The sequence below is a fragment of the Hylobates moloch genome, unplaced genomic scaffold (genome assembly GCF_009828535.3).
Source record: "Hylobates moloch isolate HMO894 unplaced genomic scaffold, HMol_V3 SCAFFOLD_2, whole genome shotgun sequence".
Lineage (NCBI taxonomy): Eukaryota > Metazoa > Chordata > Mammalia > Primates > Hylobatidae > Hylobates > Hylobates moloch.
Window position 1 is genome coordinate 125026271 of NW_026652277.1, and position 27034 is coordinate 125053304.

At 40.2% G+C, this 27034-nt stretch overlaps 1 protein-coding gene across 3 annotated transcripts in view; it reads right to left on the reverse strand.

Annotated features, from left to right (window-relative positions):
• The window catches only part of PDSS2 (decaprenyl diphosphate synthase subunit 2), a 308730-nt gene that overhangs the window by 110290 nt on the left and 171406 nt on the right, over positions 1-27034 (reverse strand). For all 3 annotated transcript variants that reach the window (XM_032156019.2, XM_058435449.1, XM_032156020.2), the window contains one exon: positions 13133-13331. In XM_032156019.2, coding sequence (XP_032011910.1) covers positions 13133-13331 — 199 coding nt within the window. The remainder of the gene's footprint in view (positions 1-13132; positions 13332-27034) is intronic.

Below are 27034 nucleotides of genomic sequence, written 5' to 3' on the forward strand. Positions count from 1 at the left end.
CTGGAGTGCAGTGGCGCAATCTCGGCTCACTGCAAGCTCCGCCTCCCGGGTTCACGCCATTCTCCTGCCTCAGCTTCCCGAGTAGCTGGGACTACAGGCACCCGCCACTATGCCCAGCTAATTTTTGTATTTTTAGTAGAGATGGGGTTTCACCGTGTTAGCCAGGATGGTCTCGATCTCCTGACCTCATGATCCGCCCGCCTCAGCCACCTAAAGTGCTGGGATTACAGGCTTGAGCCACCGCGCCCGGCCCCCCCTCCATTTTCATGGACATTTGCTAGTTCTCCAAAGCCAGAGCGAGAAAAAAATCTTTCAAGTTTGAGTGATTCATTACTCTTCTTTTCCCTTTCTAATGATCTCACCTGCGGAACTTTCTGAGTTAGGAGTTTGCTAAGTACTGGGTGGATGGACAGCTGATTCCTGCCTTTGCATCTGCAGCTGCCTGTCTCTTCTCCATCTATCCTTTCTTCACTCCAGCAGGCTTGTATACTGTGTCTCTTTCTGTCCCTACCCAAATTTCATGTTGAATTGTAATCCCCATTGCAGGAGGTGGGGCCTGGTGGGAGGTGTTTGGATCATGGGGGCAGATCCCTTATGGCTTGGTGCTGTCTTCACAATAGTGAGTGAGGTCTTGGGAGATCTGGTAGTATAAAAGTGTGTGGCACCTCCTTCCCGTTGCTCCTGCTTTCACCATGTGATGTCCCTGCTCCCACTTTGTCTTCTGCCATGATTGTAAGCTTCCTAAGGCCTTCCTAGAAGCTGAGCAGGTGCCAGCACCATGCTTCCTGTAAAGCCTGAAGAACCATAAGCCAATTAAACCTCTTTTCTTTACAAAATTATCCAGTCTCACAGGTATTTCTTTTTTCTTTTTCTTTTTTTTTTTTTTGAGATGGAGTTTCACTCTTTCACCTAGGCTGGAGTGCAGTGGCGCAATCTCAGTTCACTGCAACCTCTGCTTTCTGGGTTCAAGCAATTCTCCTGCCTCAGCCTCCCGAGTAGCTGGGATTACAGGCGCCCACCACCATGCCCGGCTAATTTTTTGTATTTTTAGTAGAGACAGGGTTTTGGCATGTTGGCCAGGCCGGTCTCGAACTCCTGACCTCAGGTGATCAACCTACCTGAGCCTCCCAAAGTACTAGAATTACAGGTGTGAGCCACCGTGCCCAGCCCGTCTCAGGTATTTCTTTCTTTTTTTTTTTTTTTTGAGATGGAGTCTGGCTCTGTTGCCCAGGCTGGAGTGCAGTGGCATGATCTTGGCTCACTGCAAGCTCCGCCTCCCTGGTTCACGCCATTCTCCTGCCTCAGCCTCACTAGTAGCTGGGACTACAGGCACCTGCCACCACGCCCGGCTAATTTTTTTGTATTTTTGTAGAGACGGGGTTTCACTGTGTTAGCCAGGATGGCCTCAATCTCCTGACCTCGTGATCTGCCCGCGCAGCCTCCCAAAGTGCTGGGATTATAGGTGTGAGCCACTGTGCCTGGCCTGCCTCAGGTATTTCTTTATCGCAAACCAAGAACAGCCTAACACACTGTTCACAACTCGGTTAATTTCACCTCAGGTAATCTCTAAAGTGTATATACATTCTCTTCAATCTTCATCCTCCAGTTTTCTATTCTTTCTCCTTTTACTTATTATTTCAGAAAAATTGCCACTCACCTTCTTGACTTCTACTTTCTCCTTTCAAGAAGACATAAATCAAGGATCTTCAAGTTGAGAAACATCAGAGGAAAGCATGATTTCTCTTGTGCTAAGAAAAAGGAAAATTGGGCCAGGCAAGGTGGCTCACACCTGTAATCCCAGCATTTTGGGAGGCTTGAGGCGGGCGGATCATGAGGTCAGGAGATCAAGACCATCCTGGCTAACATGGTGAAACCCCACCTCTATTAAAAATATAAAAAATTAGCTGGGCATGGTGGCATGTGCCTGTAGTCCCAGCTATTCGAGAGGCTGAGGTAGGAGAATCACTTGAACCTGGGAGGCAGAGGTTGCAGTGAGCCAGGATCATGCCATTGCACTTTAGCCTGGGTGACAGAATGAGACTCTGTCTCAAAAAAAAAGGAAACTTGGCTGGGCACAGTGGCTTACGCTTATAATCCTAACCCTTGGGAAGGCCAAGGTGGGAGGATCATTTGAGCCCAGGAGTTCAACACCGGCCTGGGCTAGATAGTCTGGCCTGGGCAAGATAGTGAGACCTTGTCTCTATTACAAAAAATAAATAAAAATAATTAAAAAAATTAAAAAGGGAACATTAGAAATGAAATATGCATTAAAAAACCAGTGCCTGCCCTCATCCTCTTATTAAACCAAATTTCCCTTTATATGTCAACATTTAAAAATAATTTAACAAATATTTCTTGTTCAGTTTGTTTTCCTATTTTATTTATTTGCAGGTATTGTAGAATGCAGATTTTTTTTTTCTTTTTAAAAAAGGTGTCCTTGGCCAGGCACGGTGGCTTACGCCTGTAATCTCAACTTTGGGAGGCCGAGGTGGGTGAATCACCTGAGATCTGGAGTTCACGACCAGCCTTGCCAACATGGTGAAAACCCATCTCTATTAAAAATACAAAAATTAGCCCCGAGTGGTGGCAGGCGCCTGCAATCCCAGCTACTCGGGAGCCTGAGGCAGAAGAATCGCTTGAGCCCGGGGGGCAGAGTTTGCAGTGAGCCGAGACTGAGCCACAGCACTCCAGCCTGGGTGACACAGTAAGACTGAAAAAAAAAAAAAAAGGGTGTCTGAATGCCAGGCATATGGAAGAAACATGTAAGCTGCCCTTGCTCTTTTTCCTTGTTGTTAGGTTTCTGGTTTGATACTCAGAGAAATGTCAATTTTACCTGATGGCATATAACCTTCCTATGCCAAAAAGCTACTACATTCCATTGTCTTGTGGCTTCAAAATGGGCAAAGTTCCAGGTTTTCATAGTATTTAAAATTTGTCTTATTTCTAGTATAATTTGAACACACTAATCATTTATTACTTTCGCTTTAAAGATCAAGGAAGCATGATCAGAAAATGGATACAGTCTGTTTAATATGTGACTATATTAGCAAATAACAAAAAAACTGAAGAAGCTAATTTTGGGATTCTGAAATAATTTTATGATAGCATTTTGACTTTTCTAATTAATTGATATGGAGATAGTCTCTTTTACTGTTATACTATATGACACCCCACTTACCACCTTCTGCATCCCTTTACCCTAGTCATGCAAATCTACACTTGAGTGGGTTACATGTATAAAAATTAATAACCTTGGGTGTCAAACTAAAGAGCCTAAAAGATATTAAATAATTTTCACAAGTAAAATAGTGCAAGTAAAACTATAAACACTATCATAATAATGCCTATTTTAAATGCATAAGACAGGGAAAAACTTAATACATGTTTTTAGGTTTCAATTTAACATGAAATTAGAAGTAAAATTAATATAACAGATAAGACAAACACAAATAGACAATAGCATCTTTATTAAACTATATAGATGGTGTAAAGGGAGATTTATATGCATAAATTGAGCATATTTGTATAAACAAAATACGTCATTGTAAACAACATATTTATGCCTTTAGGAAAACAAAGTTAACATAAGGAAATACATCAGCTATGTAAAGAGTACATCTGTGCCACTGGTTATCCAGAAGTATAAATCACTAATGCTTAATAGAACAACCTTCAGGAGTGACATCATGACAATGCTCTTGGGTGTTTAGACAAGATCCAGGCTGACTCATAGTCTCCTATCTGATATATAGCAATAGGTCCATTAAATGAAAATGACTACGAAGAAAAAAAAATAACGTGATAAATTCCATTCTTTAAATACTAGGCTTATGATTATATATGTAAAGTAAAAGACTGTTTTCAAAAACAAGATGACAGGTAGTAATCCACACAGTCTTATTTGCACTGTGGCTTAATCCTAAATACAAACCCAGTCTAAATAAATACAAAGACCAGAGGAAGCCTGTTAATGGCCGGCTAGATTTCGAAATTATAGTACTTCTCCATTTCATGATTTCCCTTCCAATTAGTTAGCATGTCTCATTGATAGCTTGCTGCTCAAACACTAAAATTTTAGATTCTGGCATGACCACATCACTACAGCATCCAGTGATGTTCTACATGGACACAATATAGAGCAACTTATCCCAATGGAATCAGGAAATTTATGATTTAAAAAGAGGCCTTCTGAGGTCTTTTAGTCCAGGTCTTTATACAGTGAAGTACTAAAATAAAAACTTGCCCTTATGTTCCATAATTGAAAATGAATGAAAACCCAAGCATTAATTTTTAAATTCACTCTTGAATTCAAAATCTTGTTAATTTGCATTTACGTGACTACAGCTATAATGGTAAGAAGACAATTACCAGAGGATTAATAAACCAATTTCTATACTTGGAGATATTTAAAAATCTAAGTGTTACCTAAGGCAATTACCTTGAAGACCCCTAATATCTTCAGGGAAAAGCCAAAGGGAAAATAATTGACTCTGCTAATTTTACCCTTGGCAATTATAAAACAGCTCTGAATTTCATTTGACTGCAGAACCCTTCATCTAATGGCCTACCCCATGAGAAGTACAGAGATAAACACATCATATAGAAATTCAGACAAGAATCCAGTAGCACAAGAAAATGAGAAATTGGTAGAATGAATAAGTCATAAAAAATTAAAGTTGTTACAAATATGCCAACTTTAATTACCAAGTTAAATATACATCCTCAAAGAAAAAGCAGGCTGTCACTGTGAAAAAACAGTGACATATTATAAACAGAAATTCTGTATTAAGTTTTGCCTGTTTCCTCTTGCTGTGGTATCTATTTATGTTGCTATTGTTGACAAATTTTCTTTCTTATAAAAGAAAACTAAAACATCATTAAATAGAATCTAACTTTACCAAGACATTAACCATATGTAGAGATAAGAAAACTTGGCCAGGTGTGGTGGCTCACGCCTGTAATCCTAGCACCTTGGGAGGCTGAGGCAGGTGAATCACCTGAGGTTAGGAGTTTAAGACCAGCCTGCCCAACATGGCAAAACCACATCTATTAAAAATACAAAAATTAGCCAGATGTGGTGGTGGGCGCCTGTAATCCCAGCTACTTGGGAGGCTGAGGCAGGAGAATCACTTGAACCCAAGAGGCGGAGGTTGCAGTGAGCCAAGATCGCGCCACTGCACTCCAGCCTGTGCAACAAGAGCAAAATTCTGTCTCAAAAAAAAAAAAAAAACAAAAACCCAAAAAACTTCATACAATACCACTCCAAAGAAATATTTATCGCCACCTCCTCCTTCCAAAAAAACCATAGTTACTATTATACTTAATCAACTTAAGCTTCTAGGAGCCCATTTGATAAAGTAAGTCCTCTTCTGAGATATAACTTCACTTTCCTTAAATTATTCTGATGAAAATATTGCCAAGTATTTAAATGAAAGAAACTGGCTCTGAATATGGGAGATTTGCTTTATCAGAGGGAATTCCTGACTTTCAAGAACTTTAGTAATTCACAATCTCCTCAGTTTAAAATACTGTTCACCTGATTTGGAAATCATCTATTATGATTAAAAGAGAGTTACTAAAAGCCTTGATTTGGAGAAGATCAATTATAGACCCTGGGCATGGTTCTTAAGGTCTTTCACAAAAAGGAACCCCTGAGGCATTTTTTTTTTTTTTTTTTGAAATTGACCTGGTAGAGCCTTCAATGACCCTTTGAAGAACAAGGTGCAAAAGATTCACGTTTGAGATCAACAGGAGGGCTGCACAGAATAAAGCCTTCAATTCAACATACAACTATCAAATTCATAAAAAAAATCATAGCCTAAAAAGGAAAAAATTCCTCACCAGAGAAAGGTTGATAAAATGCAAATTTAAAGGTGTAAACCTGTGCAGAGACCATGAAGGTAGGGGGCTCACTGAAGGGGAAGGAAATGCCAGATCATTCTTATTTCAAGAAGCTTCAGGCTGAATAGTTGCTTGGATATGCTAAGTTTTCCTTTTTCTTTTTGTAAATCAAGTAGTGCTACTGAAATCCAGTGCCTAATGGAGCAGATGGTGGAGGTCTTAGACTCTGGAACATTTATAGTGATGCTTCTGAATGCAAAACACCAAGAGTGGATTTCACAGGCTGTGAATCTGATTTGATTTTGATGGGAGTAAAGCTTCCATTTTCACTGTACTTGAACCACATTGAAAAAAAGCATGTGTGACTGACACAAGCTAGCTAAGAAAAAGGAACATGTTAAATATTAGTCCCATAAAGGGAAGCAGTTTAAACAAGTGATTGTTTGTATCGTTTAACATGACTGTTTGTATATAATACCACCATTTTAACCTTATGTAAGATTTCATCAGAATAGTTCAAAGTTAAAACGAATGATTACAGAAAACCAATAGAAATTTGTCCAAAGGCAACGAGTCTTGGTTTTCTAAGGTGGGGACTATACCAAGGCAAATTACCAAAATGTGGACCTAGGTACTATCAAGGTCCAGAATATCTCCTTCCCTCAGCTTTGTAGGTCTAATCCATGAACGGCCAGCCTGTGAAGCTAGAGCTGGTCATGTGCAGCTCAAGGTGTCCAGACACTATGTCAGATCTGCACTTTCTGAGGCCTCTTTCTTCTCTAAACAAGGGCTAAGTTTTATCACAGACCACTGCAAACATGGTGAAAAGGAAAGATGGATGATACAGTCTGAGTCCCAGGGGCAAAGAACCACTCACCTTCTGTTAACATGTGAATTCTAGTGAAGGAGAGAATTTAGTCGGACCCATCAAAGTATATTATATGCATAAAGGAGACAGACATTTGAGACGAAATAAAATAGAATTGGAGAGAGACATCAGATTCTCTCTCTTTTTTTTTTTGTTTGAAATAAGGGCTCTATTGCCCAGGCTAGAGAAACAGTGGTGCATTCATAGCTCAATGCAGCCTCCAACTCCTAGGCTCAAGAAATCCTACCACCTCAGCCTGCTGAGTAGCTAGGACTAACGGCATGCACCACCATGCCTGTTTTTGTTTTGTTTTGTTTTGTTTTTTTCTGTAGAGACAGGCTGGTCTCCAACTCCTGGGCTCAAGCTATCCTCCCACCTCCATCTCCCAAAGTACTGGGATGATAGGCGTGAGCCACCATGCCTGACCAAGATTCTCTAATAGTCTGCTTAATAGGATCAATTCATTTTTTACTTTAGCTTTTTAAAAAATATGAACATAAATTAGATATTAAAGGTACCATACTACTTTCTCCCTTAAATTCCGCAGGTCTACCTCATGAGTATATGTGCTAGCCAAAAATGCAAACACGTGATGAGAAGGTAGGGCAGAATGTTACTTGTCTCCTAGTATCTGTTATCTGTATCTTCCAGATTTTTGGCTGGATCCATGATGACCTACAATAAAAATTACATTTTCTAGCTTCCCTTACAGCTAGGTATGGCTATATAATTAAATTCTGGTCAACAGGATGTGAGCAGAAAAATCTCATATGACTTATGAGAAATGTCTTTAAAGTGTGAATACTATATAATTATCATGCAAACTGGGACACAAGAGTAAAAAGACGCTCTGAAACAACTAAAATTTTATACTTTTTGAAATATGTATTTATTAACGAACAGCTGATTTTATTATATTGGTGGACTCAACAGGTTCTATTCAAAAACTATTTTCAAAAATAAAAGTTCAAAAGAAATAAAAATAACATACATGTACGTACAACAGAACAATAACTTCTTTATACTGATTATCTGAATATTTAAAAATAACGAGAAGAATTATTAATGATGTATATTTACATGGTTTAATCCATTTCTTAGACATATCTGTCTCTAATATTGTGTCACTGGCATTTTTCTGAAGAATGTGTTCATTAAAATATGGTATTTAAAAATAAAACTGCCCACAATATTCTTCACAGTTGCAGTTTATGGTTAATTCATTTGAAATTATTGATACTTTCAATTATGGAGAAAATTCTCTTTCTACAGATTCTAAGTTACCTGATAAGTTCAGAGTAAATTTGCTAAATGGAGGACATAATTCTAATTTTAAAAATATTTAACAGTATAAATATTTCAGCCCAAATATTTTTAGAGGCACTCTCTTTTTGCTTCCATCAGAGTATCTTACTTTAACAAATAGCATTTTTTTTTCAGACAGAGTTTTGCTCTTGTTGCCCAGGCTGGAGTGCAGTGGTGCGATCTTGGCTCACTGCAACCTCAGCCTCCTGGGTTCAGGCGATTCTCCTGCCTCAGCCTCCCAAGTAGCTGGGATTACAGGCATGCACCACCACGCCCTGATAATTTCAGGGTTTCATCATGTTGGTCAGGCTGGTCTCGAACTCCCACCTCAGGTGATCCGCCTGCCTTGGCCTCCCAAAGTGCTGGGATTATAAGCGTGAGCCAATGCGCCCGGCCTAACAAATATTTTTATAAGACAAAACTTGTCAAATAAGTTGTCTCTATGATTCTTTTCAATGTTTTGCCAAATTTAGATGCTGCAAAATCTAGGCCTTCTCAATCTCATTTCGTGTGTGTGTGTGTGTGTGTGTGCAATTTATTCAAAGTAGGAGCACCACCAAGATTCTTCCTGCAAGGTGAGACATTTCAAATCACAACTACAGAACTGAAAATTTTAATCTTGTATATTGTTTGAGTTGTTACTGTTTATATCATTCCTTCTTTGCTTTTGTAAGGAAAAATTCTAATGGAAGTTTTGTTTTGTTTTCATTAATTGTAATTCCCTAAAAGTCTCATGTAGTGTTCTGTTTATTGAATACTTGATTTAAGATTCTCAAGTGATATTGAACAAAATGCTGCTAATTATTAGTAGTAGTAGTATTATTATTATTTTTTGAGACAGAGTTTCACCCTGTCACCCAGGCTGGAGTACAGTGGCATGATCTGGGCTCACTGAAACCTCCACCTCCTGGGTTCAAGTGATTCTTGTGCCTCAGACTCCTGAGTAGTTGGAATTATAGGCATGCACCACCACCACTGGCTAATTTTTGTATTTTCAGTAGAGACGGGGTTTCACTATGTTGGCCAGGCTGGTCTCAGACTCCTGACCTCAAGTGATCCGCCTGCCTTGGCCTCCCAAAGTGCTGGAAATGCACAAGTGAGCCACCGTGCCCAAATGCCACCAAACTTTTGACCCATTTAGAATAAAGTTCAATACCACTGCTGGGGGCACAGATTGATTTATAAAGATTTCTAAAATCTGATCAACGACAGACAACAAAGAGAAAAGGCACATACTGCTCTGCTGAAGTGTATTATTATTATTATTTTTTGAGACGGAGATTCGCTCTTGTTGCCCAGGCAGGAGTGCAATGGCGTGATCTTGGCTCACTGCAACCTCCACCACCCAGGTTCGAGTGATTCTCGTGCCTCAGCCTCCCAAGTAGCTGGGATTACAGGCATGTGCCACCACACTCGACTAATGTTCTTTGCATTTTCAGTAGAGACGGGATTTCACCATCTTGATCAGGCTGGTCTCGAACTCCTGACCTCAGGTGATCCACTCGCCTTAGCCTCCAAAAGTGCTGGGATTACAGGCATGAGCCACCGTGCCTGGCCTGAAGTGTATTTTTTATCTGACATCAGCTACAACTCCGAAATCATATAGTTCAGTGACTGTGACTATTCAGATATTTGTAAATTTTGATGTAACAATAGCTTTTATTAAAATAGAAGACTTTTGGTGCTTGTTTAGATGTAATGATCAATTGTGTGTGTGCCACAACCAATGCCAACTACTCCATGGTTGCTTAATGTAGTAAAAACATTGTTTTTACCACAACACTGTGCTTCACCAAAATTTGTACTTCTATTTTTACTACAAACTAATAATTTTATTTTCTATATTGAACTTCTAAAGTGAATTTCCAATCTCACTCACAAAGGCTTTATGTTTAATAGAATATACTTCCAAAAACTTTACCTTAATCCCATGAATGAATGGAAAGAAAAAACCAAACCGTTTATAGAATTAACTTAAATGATTTACTTATTTGAAATACCTGATGACACTGAACTAAAACTGGAATTATTTAACTGCTTTCAAAGTTCTTCTACTGACAGTGATGCAAAAGAACTATTGCTTCCCTTTTCCTATATACACATAAACACTTGTGGTTGATAATTAGTGCAATCACTTAGCATAGTCATTTCTCTAAATGTAAGTTATGTTGCAGAGTCGTATGCATATATACCTTCTGCAGCTGCATAAAGTAGATCCTGACACTTCTTCAGCAGACTTTTCTTGTTTTCATGTGGTCAGTGATACCACTATGGCCTCCACAGTGGTTGATAAATGTCAACAAACATTTTGTTCAAGTTATTAATATACATTCCTTATTACCTTTCTTAAGAAAAAAAATCAATACCTAAAAAAATGCAACACATACTTTTAGTTTTTTCGGTTTACTGCTGCCAAAAGGATTTACTGCAAAAACAAAGTATTGCCAAGCAATAAAATAGTTATAGATTTACACTGTACAAGCAAGTGTGCTCAGTCTATGCTCTACTTGCTCCCTAGCAGAGCTGATCAGCCTTGATTTCCCATATATATTTTACAGACACCCAAACCTATAATTTACTGTTTCCCACTAAACTTATCAACTGGTACCTGGCAGCTTTGTGACTCTTGCAGGCCATGCATGGGCTACAGTACAATTGGGTGACACACTACACAGCCAGCTTCTCCCACCGCCTGATACAGGAAAGAGTTAGCTGCCCCTAGACATTTGTGTCTGAGTGCACTTTACTGTATTAGCAATTGCCCTGCATTCTGTCCTTGATTGGGAAGTGTTAGTTGTGTCTGAAAGGGCTGGGAAAAGAGATAAGCTATTTCTGGTATCTTTCAGATTTCCTAACAACTTAAAATGAAGCTGGGCACAGTGGCTCATGCCTGTAATCCTAGCACTTTGGGAGGCCAACACGGGAGGATTTCTTGAGCCCACGAGTTCAAGACCAGCCTGGGCAACATGGCAAAAGGCAAAAGCCCGTCTCTAAAAAAAATACAAAAAATTAGCCGGGTGTGGTTGTATGCACCTGTGGTCCCAGCTACTTGGGACACTGAGGTAGGAGGATCGCTTCAACCACGGATGTTGAGGCTGCAGTGATCATGCCACTGCACTCCAGCCTAGGTGACAGAGTAAGACCCTGTCTCAAAAAAGAAACAAAAAAAAAAGGAAACAAACAAAAAAATGACAACTGATAATGAGAACTCTCTCCACTGTGTAAGAGTCTCACAATACTATTATATTACATCACATAAAAACAAAAACAGAGGCTGGAAGTACTAAGTGGGGATCTACCAAACTCATCCCAGCTTATTCTAATGTAATTATTTGTAATAATACTCTGTTAAAAAATGAAAAATTCAGGATAAATGCTAAATCAGATGGGATCCCAGGATAGCTGGCTTACACTGAGACTCTCCTTTAGCAAACTAGGATGTACACTGATTGAACCTTCAAGGGAAGGAGATCTGCCCTTTTTTTGTCCTTCTTCCTTCTATTGACTGGAGAGAAGCCATAATGGCAACTACCTTGGGCCATGATGTGGTAAGATAAGGATGGCAGAACTGTAAGACAGAAGGAGGCTGGATCCCTGACTTTGCAGAACCACTATACCAACTTTTGCCTGCCTACTCCTAGATGATTTTACATGAGAGAAAAAATAAATTCCTATCTTATAGGGCATTGTTATCTTATAATCAAACCTAATCCTAACTGATACAACAAGAAATACCTCTATAACCTTTCCAGAAAGCAGGTTGGCAATATGTATCAAGAATACTAAAAATCTGGCCAGGCGTGGTGGCTCATGCCTTAATCCCAGCACTTTGGGAGGTTGAGGTGGGAGAATCGTTTGAGGCCAGGAGTTCAAGACTAGCCTGGGCAACACAGTGGCACTCTGTCTCTACAAAAAATTTAAAAATTAGCCAGGCATGGTGGTGCCTGTAGCTACTCAGGAGGCTGAGGTAAGAGATCGCTTGAGCCCAGGAGTTTGAGGCTGCAGTAAGCTATGATTACGCTACTGCGCTTTATTTTTTTATTTTTATTTGAAACGGAGTCTTACTCTGTCACTCAGGCTGGCGTACGGTGGCACATTCTCAGCTCACTGCAACCTACCAGGCTGGAGTGCAGTGGCGCGATCTTGGCTCACTGCAACCTCCGCCTCCCGGGTTCAAGTGATTCTCCTGCCTCAGCTTCCCGAGTAGCTGGGACCATAGGCACACGCCACCACGCCCAGCTAATTTTTTATTTTTAGTAGAGACAGGGTTTCACCATATTGGCTAGGCTGATCTTGAACTCCTGACCTCAGGTGATCCACCCGCCTCAGCCTCCCACAAGTGCTGGGATTACAGGAGTGAGACATTGCGCCTGGCCTTTAGCCTGGGTGATAGAGTGAAACCATGTCTCTATAACAAAAGGAAAAAAAACACTAAAAATGTTTAACCCTTTGAACCACTTCTAGGTCTTTATCTTAAAGAAATAATCTGGAATAGGGAAAATTGATATGCAAAGATCTTTACTGAAGATCTACTTATGATAGTAAAAATAAGCAACCTAAATGTCCAACAATGAGGAATTTGATAAACAAGTGGTATTATATCTAAATGACTAGATATTATAGAAGAAGTTATAACCATGGGAAGATGCTCACATCATAATATTATGTAAGAAAAAATAGGCAGGATTAAAAAAAACCTTATACATAGTAAGTTCTCATATATATTACAAAAAATTACATATATAAAGGCATTAATGAACAACAAAAAAAGACTACAAGGAAATAAATCAAGACATTAACCAGCAGTGATTATCTCTGGATAGTGAGATTATAGGTAATGTTTACTTATATTTGCTTTGTTTTGAAGATTTAACCCTATCCTATAATTAATAATTTCATCCATAATCAGAAAAAAAATTACTTTCAAAACTCTTTCCTAGCATTTACACTTTGCCTGGTACTAACACTGCCATCATTATGTTCATCACAGTTTTACTGTTTACTGAGCATGTACATGAGGGGAGTTGGGGCAGCAGGGCACACAGACCTGCAGCTCCAGCAGCCAACTAATTGCTGCCTGAAGCCATTCAGGTACAACCAAACCCTGCCCATTTTTACCTTGGTGTTCTGTAGCAGAGCTAGTCCATTGCAGGCATTTGCTAGAAGAAAGTCTCCACTCAGGATAGCAATTTTATTTCCAAATTGCATGTCTTTCAGTGGACCATCAGATGATTGCAACTCATTTAAATTTACTATCCCACGATGTACAAGTAGAGCAGTATGAATTAGCTCCGTGATCTCTGCCAAACTTCTTTGACTAAAACATAAAGGTAAGATTTGTTAGAGTATCAGGAATACCATTTTATCACTAACGTCTGATTTCAGTTTTCAACAATAAAATATTCCATAGGTTGCCCCCCACTTTTTTTTTTATTATATCTTTCTAATGAAGCTTTAAATAGAGGTCTCTCTACTGAGCAATTTGGGATCTGTAAGAAGATCTTGACACCTTCCTTCTCTGTAATACTCCTCGCTCTTCCCCACAAGTCACTAGGATACCCCAGATAGAAGTTGGCTAGTGAAGGGCCACCCTCCACAGCTCCATTTAGATACTGTGCTCTTGGTATACTTTCCTCAGGCTCATAACTTAAGATTTCTGAGACTCCTTAGTAATGTCTAATGGAATTCCAATTTAAGTGAGGATATAATCTGTGCCAGATACTAGTCTAAGGGCATTACATATCTCTCTCCCTCTTTTTTTTTTTTTTTGTTTAGATGGGGTCTCACTCTGTCACCCAGGTTTGAGTGCAGTGGTGCAATCTTAGCCCACTGCATCCTCCACCTCCCAGGCTCAAATAATCTTCCCACTTCAGCCTCCCAAGTAGCTGGAACTACAGGTGTGCGACACCAAGCCTGGCTAACTTTTGTATTTTTGGTAGAGATGGGGTTTTGCCATGTTACCCAGGCTGGTCTTGAACTCCTGAGCTCAGGTGTCCGCTTCGGACTCCCAATGTGCTGGGATAACAGGTGTGAGCCACCGCTCCTAGCCACATTATCTCTTTTAATTGTAAATGCAAAGCTATGGGGTTTACAGAGATGAATACAATATGGTTTCTTCCTTCAAGGACTTTTTAACTTTCAGAATAAGAATGAAGACAGAAACCTACAGTAGCAAATAATATAGAGAAGGCCCCCAAGGAACTTATAGTATAGAACTATATTACATGGGAATTTCAGCAGATGTTTGTTCCTTTTTTATACTTTTCTGTAGTTTGCATATTTTGTACAATGACAAAAGTATTACTTTTATAGTCAGAAAAAAATCAACAGGTAATTACTAAAAATTTAAACATTATCACAACTTCATGATAGGTATTATTAACCTCTTTTAATAGGTGAAAAAATTGTGCACACAAGTAAAATGACTTTCCCAAGAGTACACAGTAAGGTAGACCTGAAAATCTGTTGGTATCTGCTACAAATGGCCCCATGTGAGTCACGTCTTCTGGTTTCTAAGCTCCTGCATGATCCCCTTCCACGCGTGGCCATGTGACTTGCTTTGGCCAATAGGACATCAACAAACAGTACACAAGGAAAGCCTGATAAGTGCCTATGCAACTGATAAGCTTTTCACAGTCACAGGAGTTGCATGACCCCAAGCAGAAGAACCCTCAGGTCAATCCACAGAATGGTAAGTTGTTTCAAGTCACTAAACTGTATGGGTGATTTGCTATGTAGCAACAGATACCTGATACAGAAATGGTATATCTATAAGTGAAGTGTTTGCTTTGAGTCAGAAAAATGAGGCTAGGAGGCAAAGGCTGAAGGAATGGCAAACTCTTAGTGGAAGCTGGAAAGCTACTCAGCTATAAGTATAAACTGTATCTTACTGAAAAGGGAAAATAGGCCAGGTGCAGTGGCTCATGCCTATAATCCCAGAACTTTGGGAGGCCCAGGTGGTAGGACTGCTTGAGGCCAGGAGTTCAACATCAGTCCAGGCAACATAGTGAGACCCTATCTCTACAAAAAATTTAAAAATAAAAATTAGCTGGGTGAGGGGGTACATGCCTGTAGTCCCAGTTACTTGGGAGGCTGAGGTGGGACAATCACCTGAGCTCAGGAGTTCAAAGTTATAGTGAACTGACTGCACTACTGCACTCTAGCCTAGGCACAGAGTGAGACCCTATCTCAAAAAATAAAAAAAATAAAAAAAAAAAGAAAGAAAAGAAAAGGAAGCTCAGAAGGTAGAGCCAAGAACAATGGAGAAGAGTGGATTCAAGAACCATTTCCAGGGAATAGAACTGAGCCCTAATCAAGAAACATTCCTTGCTCCAAGATAGAGTAGGTGGCCCAGATATGTGCCCAGCTGGATTTCAGAATTGCTATAGACTAGTGACTGCTATGTCACCTCCCATTTCTCCCTCTTTTTAATGGAAGTGACAAGTGTGGTTATCTTCTTTCTGATTCACTATCGTATGTTGGATGGACGGTGGTGGGTGGGTGGGGGGAGGGTGGATAACTTGTCCTTTTAGTTCCTAGGTCCCTGACTGAAGAGGGGATGCACCCATGGAGCCACGTCCATATTGAGACCTAACAGAAATCATGAGATCAGGGACTCTGAGCTTGATGTCATAAAATGGATGAGACTGGGGTCTTTGGAGGTGGTCTGTTTTGCATATGGAAGGAATGTGAAACATTGGGGCCAAAGGGCAAACTGTGGCAGAGTGTTACACCAACTTACACTTATCAGTCAGACCCTCTGATATCCAAGCCATGTACGATCTCCTTGATTGATGCTGAGTTTGACCATGTGACTTGTTTGGTCAATGGGACATCGGCAAAGGAAGGACAAACAGGCTTGATACATGTTTTTGCATTGGGGCTTACCCTCTTGGAATGCTAACCTGAGACTACAAGTTAAGAAACCTAATCTAGCCTCTTAGAGAATGAAAGGCAACATGGAGAAAGGTCCAGCTGTCCCATTCAAGCCCAGCCCCCTGCACATTTACGAGGTAAACACAGACACATAAATAAATACAGGAGAAACCAGCAAAGGAACAGTCCAGCCAAACAACAGAATTATGAGAAATAAGTTGGTTATTGTTTTAAGCCACTAAGGTTTGGAGTAGTTTGTTACACAATAGATAACTAACAGAGACTCCAAACCCCAATCTATTTCTACTAGATTAGGCTGCCTTCCACATGTGCCCATTGAAAGCTTCTATCTTTCCTTTTTTTCTGTAGACCTCATCTGTGTCTTAAAAGCTTTAAAAAAGTTTCCTTGAAGAAGCTAAATTTGAGCGGGGCCTGGAAAGGCAAGTAAGATTTCCATAGCTGGAGAAAAAGGACAAAACAAGAGTAGGGCTTGGGAACCCCAGAATAAGAAAGACCACGAATCATGACATAGAGAAGGCAAGAGTAGAAAATGTGACCAAAGGTTGAAGAAATCAGTTTGGCTACAGTAAAGGGACTGTGTGGATAAGTGAGAGATAGGAATTTTGGAGCTTGGTTATAGTAGGTGAAATGGTCTATATTTTATTACACAGGCAATGTTTTGAGATGAAAGGATGATATATATTTTTTAATAATTTAGGAAGAAGATTCCAAAGGTGATACATAGAAAAATCTTAAAAAGTATGTAGGGAAAGTAGGGATATGGGGTGGGGGAGCTATTACAAAGGTCCAAGGAAGATGCAACAAAAGGGCTTGACCTAGGACAACCGCCTTAGACATGGAGAGAAATAAATATAAAATAATCAGGCCAGGCGCGGTGGCTCATGCCTGTAATCTCTGCACTTTGGGAGGCCAAGGCGGGTGGATCACCTGAGGTAAGGAGTTCGAAACCAGCCTGGCCAACCTGGTGAAACCCCGTCTCTATTAAAAATACAAAAATTAGCCAGGCATGGTGGTGGGCGCCTGACTAATTTTTGGGAGCTACTTGGGAGGCAGAGGCAGGAGAATCACTTGAACCCGGAAGGCAGAGGTTGCAGTGAGCTGAGATTGTGCCACCGCACTCTAGCCTGGATGACAGAGCAAGACTCCGTCTCAAAAATAAATGAATAAATAAAAGAAATATAAAATCATCAAATAATATATGAGACTCTTTAAAAAAACAGACTGGTTTAACAGCTATAATAATCACATAAAGATACAATTAAAAGAACAACTTGGCATTATCAAATGCCAAGGAAAATCTCATGTCTAATTGATCTCCTTTGTTAAAAAAATTTAAGAGAATATGTAAAGATGATCCAGTAGACATACTGTACTTGATTACAAATTTGGGGAGTAGAGAAAGGAAATGAACCAGTGAGTCAAATAGTATCTAAGAGTAAATTCATGGTTTAGATTAAAATCTCATTATATCCCAAAGAAAATCACTAAGAATGGAGGCTTATAAGACAGTTGAAAAGTTAACGGACGACATTTTTTTAAAGTAGAACATTTAAAATTACCTTTTAAAAAGTGACTAAAAGAAAGGAATAAAATTGTATTTTATTACTACCCTGCGAATGATTTCTAGTTTACAAAACCATTCACTGAAAAAAGTCCATATTATCACATTTCACAAAAATCACATAATGAGATTATGGGCAAGTATAAAAGTAAAAAGGGTTAAGCATTTGGACAAGTTTTTCATGCAGTTCAGTTTATGAAAGAAAGTAATAACCAGGTAAGCAAAAAGTTGTGGTGTTTTGAATTGCTCTAAGGATGAAAATGAGTGATTTTGACATCTATAGTCATAAAACAGCATTCATTAAATAAATAGCAACTTTTAAATGCCACATGGCCAGAAACAACAAAAACAATGGTATGCAATAATAAAAGTGAAAGCCCATCATTTTTACAGTGTCTGCCATTTACAAAAACCTTGTGATTCTAGTTACAGAGGTCTGTGATTCTACTTGTGATTCTAATTACAGAGGTCTGCAGAGGTTAAATACTTGATCAAGAACACTGAGTTTATAAAAGGCAAAGCTGGAACTCAGAGCCACCTTGTCATAGTAACAAATGACAATTTAAAACGTTTAGCTGGGCATGGTGGCTCACGCCTGTAATCCCAGCACTTTGGGAGGCTGAGGCAGGCAGACCACTTGAGGTCAGGAGTTCAAGAGCAGCCTGGCCAACATGGTGAAACCCCATCTCTACTAAAAATACAAAAATTAGCTGGACATGGTGGTACATGCCTGTAATCCCAGCTATCTGGAGGCTGAGGCAGGACAGTCGCTTCAACCCGGGAGGCGGAGGCTGCAGTGAGCCGAGATCACATCACTGCACTCCAGCCTGGCCAACAGAGTGAAACTCTGTCTCAAAATAAAAATAAAAATAAAATAAAATGTTTATTTTCCTAAGGAATAGTAGATTGTTGGGGAGGGAGAATAAGCCAACGTTATCAATGTTACCGTCACCGATATATGCCACAAATTTGTCCAATTTTTATTCCTAGTTTTGAAGCAACAGGGAAGGGAATGTTGCTAGGAAAAAAGTATATTAAGAACGGGCTTAATTCTTTTTGCTTACAGTAACTGGGGAAGGTCAAGTTGTTTGAATTCATCAGAATGAAATCAATAATTTTAGCCTAATCAGGAATCTGGATAATAGTTCTACTTCTGCTTATTACATAAGACAATTCATGGGCAAATCCCTTAAACTCAGACCCTTGGTCTTCTTGTCCCTGAAAGGAGGGGGACTGGAGAAACACATCCCTTCCATTCCCCAAATTATAAGATTCAGGGATTTTTTTTTTTAAAAGAGTTATCTAAACTGGCAGTTAATAGTTAAAAAGATTTAAAAAAAGATTACTATTATTGGTATCTATTTTTCTATAGGAAATTGGAGTGAAATGACTGGAAGTCTTTAAATCTATCCTGTAATTTCACTATCTAGTACTGTGCTCTCAGATTCTAAGATTTTATCACCTGATAAGTAACTCTGGATCATATTTTTGCAAGAGTCCAATTTAGTATATGTCAGAGAAGCAGTGACAGTATGAAAAAATTTGAGAAAATTTTCTTCTGGTAATCTTATTCCTATTTTAGCTACCCAAAGCAATCTATTAAACTTTCAATGCACTGGATTTTAAAAAAATTATCTGAAATAAAAGTCTTCATGCCAATTTATGTACATATATTTCAGTACTCTTGAATATTTCTCATGCTAACTCTTTTTTTTTTTTTTTTTTTTTTTGAGACGGAGTCTTGCTTTGTCGCCCAGGCTGGAGTGCAGTAACGTGATCTCGGCTCACTGCAACCTCTGCCTCCCAGGTTCAAGCAATTCTCATGCGTCAGCCTCCCGAGTAGCTAGGATTACAGGCATGTGCCATGATGTCCAGCTAAGTTTTTTGTATTTTTAGTAGAGACAGCGTTTCACCATGTTGGCCAGGCTAGTCTTGAACTCCTGACCTCAAGTGATCCGCCCACCTCGGCCTCCCAAAGTGCTGGGATTACAGGCCTAAGCCACCACGCCAGGCCCTCATGCTAACTCTTGATTAGAAAATGGTCACAAATAAATACAACTTAAGTAATCAGAGTAAGAAAGTAATTAGCATATTGAAAGATTAATAAATGTTTTTACAAGATTTTTCACCAAATCACTTTCTTTCCATTATATGTTTAAAAACTTCATCTGCTTTTGATCTGTCCATTTTCCTACAAAGCTTCTCAAATTTTTTTAGCATCCTGAGCTTCAGAAATCAGGGTGGCAGACATTGCTATTAATATTTGCCTATCCATTCATTCCTGTGTTTGCGCCACTGCACTCTAGCCTGGGCAACAGAGACCCTGTCTCAAAAAACAAACAAACAAACGAAAAACCCAGATTGTTACTTATAATAACTTGAAATCTCTTCAAATGTTTTGCATTTAAGTTGATGTTAAAATAGAAGAGTTAATTGTGTTTTGCCACACAGACAAGGGAGATAAAAGACAATGGAGCCTGCTTTCTATCTTCTTTCCCTCCCTTTATTCTTTTTGAGAGGTTAAAAATATACAGAAAAGTACATACTCTGACTACATTTGGAGTGGCAATGGTCCTCACTTAAAAAACTTACCTCCCCATGATCCCCTTCAGCTAGATGTGATCATGTGACACAGTCTGGCCAATGAAATGTAAGCACTAGTCTACCAGGTGGGGTTTCTGAGAAATTTACTGAGTTCCTGATACAAGGGAACAGATTCAGTTGGTGTATACCTTTGACATTTTGGGCTTACCCGTGTTCCCTGAATGGAATATGGCTCAGCTGCCTGCAGGCACAGTAGAGACTTAAGGATCCTAAAGAGGGCTCCCAACCCTCTAAACCTCCTAAAGAGGGTTGGGGGCTCTCCTAAAGAGGTTTAACCCTCTTTAAGCATAGTAGAGCAAAAAGAAGTTTGAGCCCCTGTTGACTTCTTTGAGGGCTGCATCAGCTCTGATGTGTCCGCCTCTAGACTTCTTGTTATCTGAGACAAACACTGCACTCTTTCAAGTCACTGTTTGTTAGAGTCTTGTTATAAGTCTTGTTAGAGTCTTGTTATATGCAGCCAAATACATTCTGAAAAGGTATAGTCAATAAAAATCGTGACAAAAATAATAGACATCTCGTGTTCATAATTCTGCACTCTGGTTTTATTCACCTAACATTAACTCTCAGAGACAGTCCTGTATCATTTAGAAGTAGAGGATCTCCTTTTTCTATTTAACATCTCTACTGAGGTCCACTGTATGAAAGTATCATACAACTTTTGGGGCTAAAGGGTTTGTGATCAATATATTTTTGTCTAAAGACTTTTTAATAATCAGCCCATGTGTAACTTCTTTAACTTTCCCAGAGTTAACTCTTTCTTCTGTGCGTGAAAGCCTGTGAATATGGCTCAGTCTTGTATCAAACTTGACGGTAATTATTTCTTTAGCTATCTCTCTCCCCGCCACCCCCTTCCCTCAATACACTGTAAATTATACTACCCTACTTCCCTAGGCTGCCTATAAATATCTGTTAAATGAACAACTCTTTACTTAGCAATTTATTTATTTATTTATTTATTTTGAGACAGAGTCTTGCTCTGTCACCCAGGCTGGAGTGCAATGGTGTTACCTCAGCTCACTGAAACCTCCACCCCATGGGTTCAAGCAATTCTTCTGCCTCAGCCTCCCTAGTATGTGGGATTATAGGCATGTGCCACAATGCCTGGCTAATTTTTGTATTTTTAGTAGAGATGGGGTTTCGCCATGTTGGCCAGGCTGGTCTCGAACCCCTGACCTCAGGTGATCCACCCGCCTTAGCCTCCCAAAGTGCTGGGATTAGAGGTGTGAGCCACTGCACCCAGCCGCCATTAATTTATAAAGGCTATAGGGCATCACTATCATTCTTAGTTTCAAAGGGGAGGAATGACATAAACTAAAAAGTAGGGTTTATAGAATCAGAGTTGGAAGTGACCCCCAGAGGTCAGTTAGTCTCTATGTATCCCCATACAGGGATTAGTGATAACTACTTCACAGGAGCCATGTCAGCTGATGAACAGTTTTTATTTTTAGAAACAGGGTCTCACTCTGTAGCCCAGGCTGGAGTACAGTGGCGTGACCATGGCTCACTGTAACCTCAAACTCCTGGGCTCAAGTGATCCTCCTGTCTCAGCCTCCTGAGTGGCTAGGACTACAGGCACATACCACCATACCTGGCTGCTTTTTTAAAAATTATTTTTTTGGGCTGGGCGCGGTGGTTCATGCCTGTAATCCCAGCACTTTGGGAGGCCGAGGTGGGTGGATCACGAAGTCAGGAGATCGAGGCCATCCTGGCTAACAGGGTGAAACCCCATCTCTACTAAAAAAAAAATAAAAAAAATTAGCTGGGCATGGTGGCAGGCGTCTGTAGTCCCAGCTACTCGGGAGGCTGAGGCAGGAGAATGGCGTGAACCTGGGAGGCGGAGCTTGCAGTGAGCTGAGATCGTGCCACTGCACTTCTGCCAGGGTGACAGAACAAGACTCCATCTCAAAAAAAAAAAAAAAAAAGAAAATTTTTTTTGTAGAGACAGGGGTCTCCCTATGTTGCCCAGGCTGGTCTCGAACTTCTAAGCTGAAGCGATCCTTCCACCTTAGCCTCCCAAAATGCTAGGAAAACAGCTGTGAGCTGTGAGCCACTGCACCCAGACTGATAAACAGTTTGGCTGGGTGTGGTGGCTCACACTTGTAATCTCAACACTTTAGGAGGCTAAGGCAGGGAGGATTGCTTCGCCCAGGAGTTCAAGACCAGCCTGGGCAACATAGGGAGACCTCATCTCAATGAAAAATGAAAAGAAAAAAATTAGCCAGGTATGGCGGTGTGTGCCTGTGATTCTAAGCTACTTGGGAGGTTGAGGCAGGAGGATTGCTTGAGCCCAGGAAGTTGAGGCTTGCAGTGGGCTGTGTTTGCAACACTGCACTCCAGCCTGGGCAAGAGAGTGAGACCCTGTCTCTAAAAAAAAAAAAGGAAAAAAGAAACCCACCAAAACCGTTCCTTATAATAACCTGAAATCTCTTCAAATGTTCTGCATTTAAGTTCATGTTAAAATAGGAGAAGGATTGTCTGGGCACGGTGGCTCACGCCTGTAATCCCAGTACTTTGGGAGGCTGAGGCAGGCAGATCACTGGAAGTTGGGAGTTCGAGACCAGCCTGACCAACATGGAGAAACCCTGTCACTACTAAAAATACAAAATTAGCTGGACATGGTGTTGCACATCTGTGATTCCAGCTACTTGGGAGGCTGAGGCAGAAGAATCGCTTGAACCCGGGAGGCAGAGGTTGTGGTGAGCTGAGATCGCGCCATGACACTCCACCCTGGGCAACAAGAGTGAAACTCCATCTCAAAAAATAAATAAATAAATAAAAATAGGACAGGCGTGGTGGCTCACGCCTGTAATCCCAGCACATTGGGAGGCCGAGGCAGGCAAATCACCTGAGGTCAGGAGTTTGAGACCAGCCTGACCAACATGGAGAAACTCCGTCTCTACTAAAAATACAAAAAAATTAGCTGGGCATGGTGGCGCATGCCTCTGATCTCAGCTACTGAGGCAGGAGAAGAGCTTCAATCCGGGAGGCGGAGGTTGCCGTGAGCCGAGATGGTGCCATTGCACTCCAGCCTGGGCAACAAGAGCAAAACTCTGTCTCAAAAAAAATAAAATAAAATAAAAATAAATAAATAAATACAAATAAAATAGGAGAAAAATTAATTGTGTTTCGCCATACAGACAAGGGAGATAAAAAGACAATGGAGCCTTCTTTCTCTCTCACTAGCTTCCTTACCTCTCTTCTTTTTGAGAGGTTAAAAAAATACAGAAAAGTACAGAGAATAATATTTACATAATCTTCCACTTAGAAATAATAAATATTTACACTTTGTCATTTTTAACGGCTTTTAAATATGCTTTTTTAAAATTTTGGGCTTTTAAAGATGCTTTTTTAAAATTTTGGGAATTTTCAAACACATAAAAGTAGAAAATATTGCATCAAGAACATCTGTGGACCCATCACCCAGCTTTAAAATTTGTTAACTGGCTGGGCGCGGTGGCTCACACCTGTAATCCCAGCACTTTGGGAGGGCAAGGCGGGCAAATCACCTGAAGTCAGGAGTTCGAGACCAGCCTGGCCAACATGGTGAAACCCCGTTTCTACTAAAAATACAAAAATTAGCCTGGCATGGTGGCAGGCGCCTGTAAACCCAGCTACTCAGGAGGCTGAGGCAGGAGAATCGCTTGAACCCAGGTGGAGGAGGTTACAGTGAGCCGAGATGGCGCCATCGCACTCCAGCCTGGAGGACAAGAGCAAGACTTCACCTCCAAAAAAAAAAAAAAAGTTGTTAACCATGGCTAACCTTGTTTTAGCTACACCCTTCATTCCTCTTTCAGACTTTGAAGTAAATGCCAGATATGTCACTTCATCTGAATATACTTCGAAAATACTATTTTAAAAAGTGCCTAATAGTGATTATGGCTACTACTTACTAAATTACTTTGAGACAATTACTGTATGCTGAACATTATATAAAAATATTTTTGCAAGAATAACTCAATTAACACGTTAATGAATAAAATAATATACAACTCACAACAGCTCTCTGAGGTGAGCTTTATTATCTCTTTTGTACAGAAGGCAGCTAGGCTGACAGGCTAAGTAACTTGTCCAAGTTCACACAGCTAGTTAACTGCAAAGCTGGATTCAAGCCCAGGACTCTGGTTCTAAAGCCTGGGCTCTTTGCATATCAATAGAAAACTAATAAATATCCCAAACACAACATGTGCAAATTCAGGGTCTTTCTAAAAATATTAAAATGATAGGCAAGAGTCATCCATTTAAAGTCATTTTACTTGAATCCTAAAATTTGTTTTTAAATTGAAAAACTGATTTTTATGTTCATATGGGAAGAGTAGATTTGAAAATTACAAAAAAACAAAACTTTGGGGAAAAAAATAAGAAGACTGCCATTCTAGATTTTAAATCTTACTATAAAGCTACTGCAGTTTTAAAAAGTATAGTATGGCTGGGCGTGGAGGCTCACATCTGTAATCTCAGAACTTTGGGAGGCTGAGGCAGGAGGATCGCTTCAGCCCAGGAGTTTGAGACAAGCCTGGGGAACATAACAAGACCCCATCACAAGAATAGACTGTTAGTGAAATGGAATCCAGAGAGAGATTCAAATGCAAATGAATAATTATTTATGATAAAAATAACAATTCAAATCATTAGGGAAAAGATGGATTATTCTTACAAATGATATTGGGGCAAATGGCTATCAAATATGAGAAAAAAATGTTAGATCCCTATCTTACACCATAAATAAAAACATATTTAAGTGGATTAACCATCTAACTGTGAAAAGCAACACTATAAATTTAGGAAAACATTCTTATGGACATGGGATGAGATAGTTTTGCAAAACAGAATAGGAACTCAGGAAGCTACAAAGAAAACAAAGGATAGGGAGCAGGGAGCAGTGGCTCACACCTGTAATCCTAGTACTTTGGGAGGCCGAGGCGAGTGGATCACCTGAGGTCAGGAGTTCGAGACCAGCCTGACCAACATGGCAAAACCCTGTCCCTACTAAAAATACAAAAATTAGCTTGGCATGGTGGCGGGTGCCTGTAATCCCAGCTACTCAGGAGGCTGAGGTGGGAGAATTGCTTGAACCCAGGAGGCAGAGGTCGCAATGAGCCAAGATCACGTCATTGCACTCCAGCCTGGCCAAGGAGCAAAACATCGATGCAAAAAAAAAAAAAAAAAAAAGGAAAGAAAAAGAAAACAAAGGATAAATTTGAGGAGTTAAACAAAAAAGTTTAATACTAAAATATACCATAGGCTGGGCGCAGTGGCTCACGCCTGTAATCCCAGCACTTTGGGAGGCTGAGGTGGGCGGATCACTTGAGGTCAGGAGTTTGAGACCAGGCTGGCCAACATGGTGAAACCCACCTCTACTAAAAAAATACAGAAATTTGCCGATTGTGGTGGCGGGTGCCTGTAATCCCAGCTACTTGGGAGGCTGAGGCTGGAGAATTGCTTGAACCTGAGAGGCGGAGGTTGCAGTGAGCTGAGATTGCGCCACTGCACTCCAGCCTGGTCGACAGAGTGAGACTCCATCTTAAAAAAATAATAAGATAATAAAATAAAATATACCATAAAATGAGGCAAATACAGACTTGAAGTACTTGCAATAAATACAATAAACAAAAGGTTTATATTTAAAATATATGTGAAGCTTACCCAAATAAGTTAAAGAAACAATAGCAACATGGGAAAAGGTACAATGAGGTAACTACAGAAGAAATACAAATGGCCAAAAAGTATGTAAAATGATGCTCAACCTCACTAATAATTTAGAAAGGAGTGGCCTGGTGCGGTGGCTCACACTTGTAATCCCAGCACTTTGAGAGGCCAAGGCAGGTGGATCACAAGGTCAAAAGATCGAGACCATCCTGGCCAACATGGTGAAACCCCGGTTCTACTAAAAATAGAAAAAATTAGCTGAGCATGGTGGCATGCGCCTGTAGTCCCAGCTACTCGGGAGGCTGAGGCAGCAGGATGGCTTGAACCCAGGAGGTGGAGGTTGCAGTGAGCCGAGATTGTGCCACTGCACTCCAGCCTGGTGACAGAGCAAGACTCCGTCTCAAAAAACAAAACAAAACAAAAAAAAGGAAAGTATTACAATAACAATGAAATAACATTTTAGTTCATTAACTTTGCAAAAATGAAAAAGATCAAGAAGATACAGTTTTGGTGAAGGTAGAAATAGGGGTCTCACACTGATGCCGTAAGAGCCAAATAAAGCCCACAGACATACTATTTGGCAAACAGCATTTCCAAAACTAAATTGAATTGGAAAGCCTTTGGAGCCACGCTCTTCAGCTTGCCACAATTTCCACCACTTCCTTTACCTTTCATATTTGCCTGAACAGCCTGACCCTTGAAGGTAGCCACTCACAGGGAAATTTCCCTGAATATACTACTGTATTGGACCTTAAGTTGGTACAATCACTTAGAAAAGTATGGTATCTAAAAAAATTAAAAATATGCATACCCCTTGACCTATGATATTCTACTGAAATAGCATAATTTTATATACCCATATAAACATTTTTTTAATTAAAAATTTTTATTTTTATTTTTTTGAGATGGAGTCTTACTCTATCACCCAGGCTGGAGTGCAGTGGTGCAATCTCGGCTCACTGCAACCTTTGCTTCCTGGGTTCAAGCAATTCTCCTGCCTCAGCCTCCCAAGTAGCTGGGATTACAGGCACACACCACCACACCTGGCTAATTTTCTATTTTTAGTAGAGACAGGTTTTCACCATGTTGGCCAGGCTGGTCTTGAACTCCTGACCTCAGGTGATCCACTGCCTCAACCTCCCAAAGTGCTGGGATCACAGGCGTGAGCCACTGTGCCTGGCCCAAATTTTTCTTTTATTTAAAAATTAGAGATGGGTGAGGTGGCGTGTGCCTATAGTCCCAGCTATTAGGGAGGCGGAGGTGGGAGGATAGCTTGAACCCAGGAGTTCAAGGCTGCAGGGAGCTAGCATTGC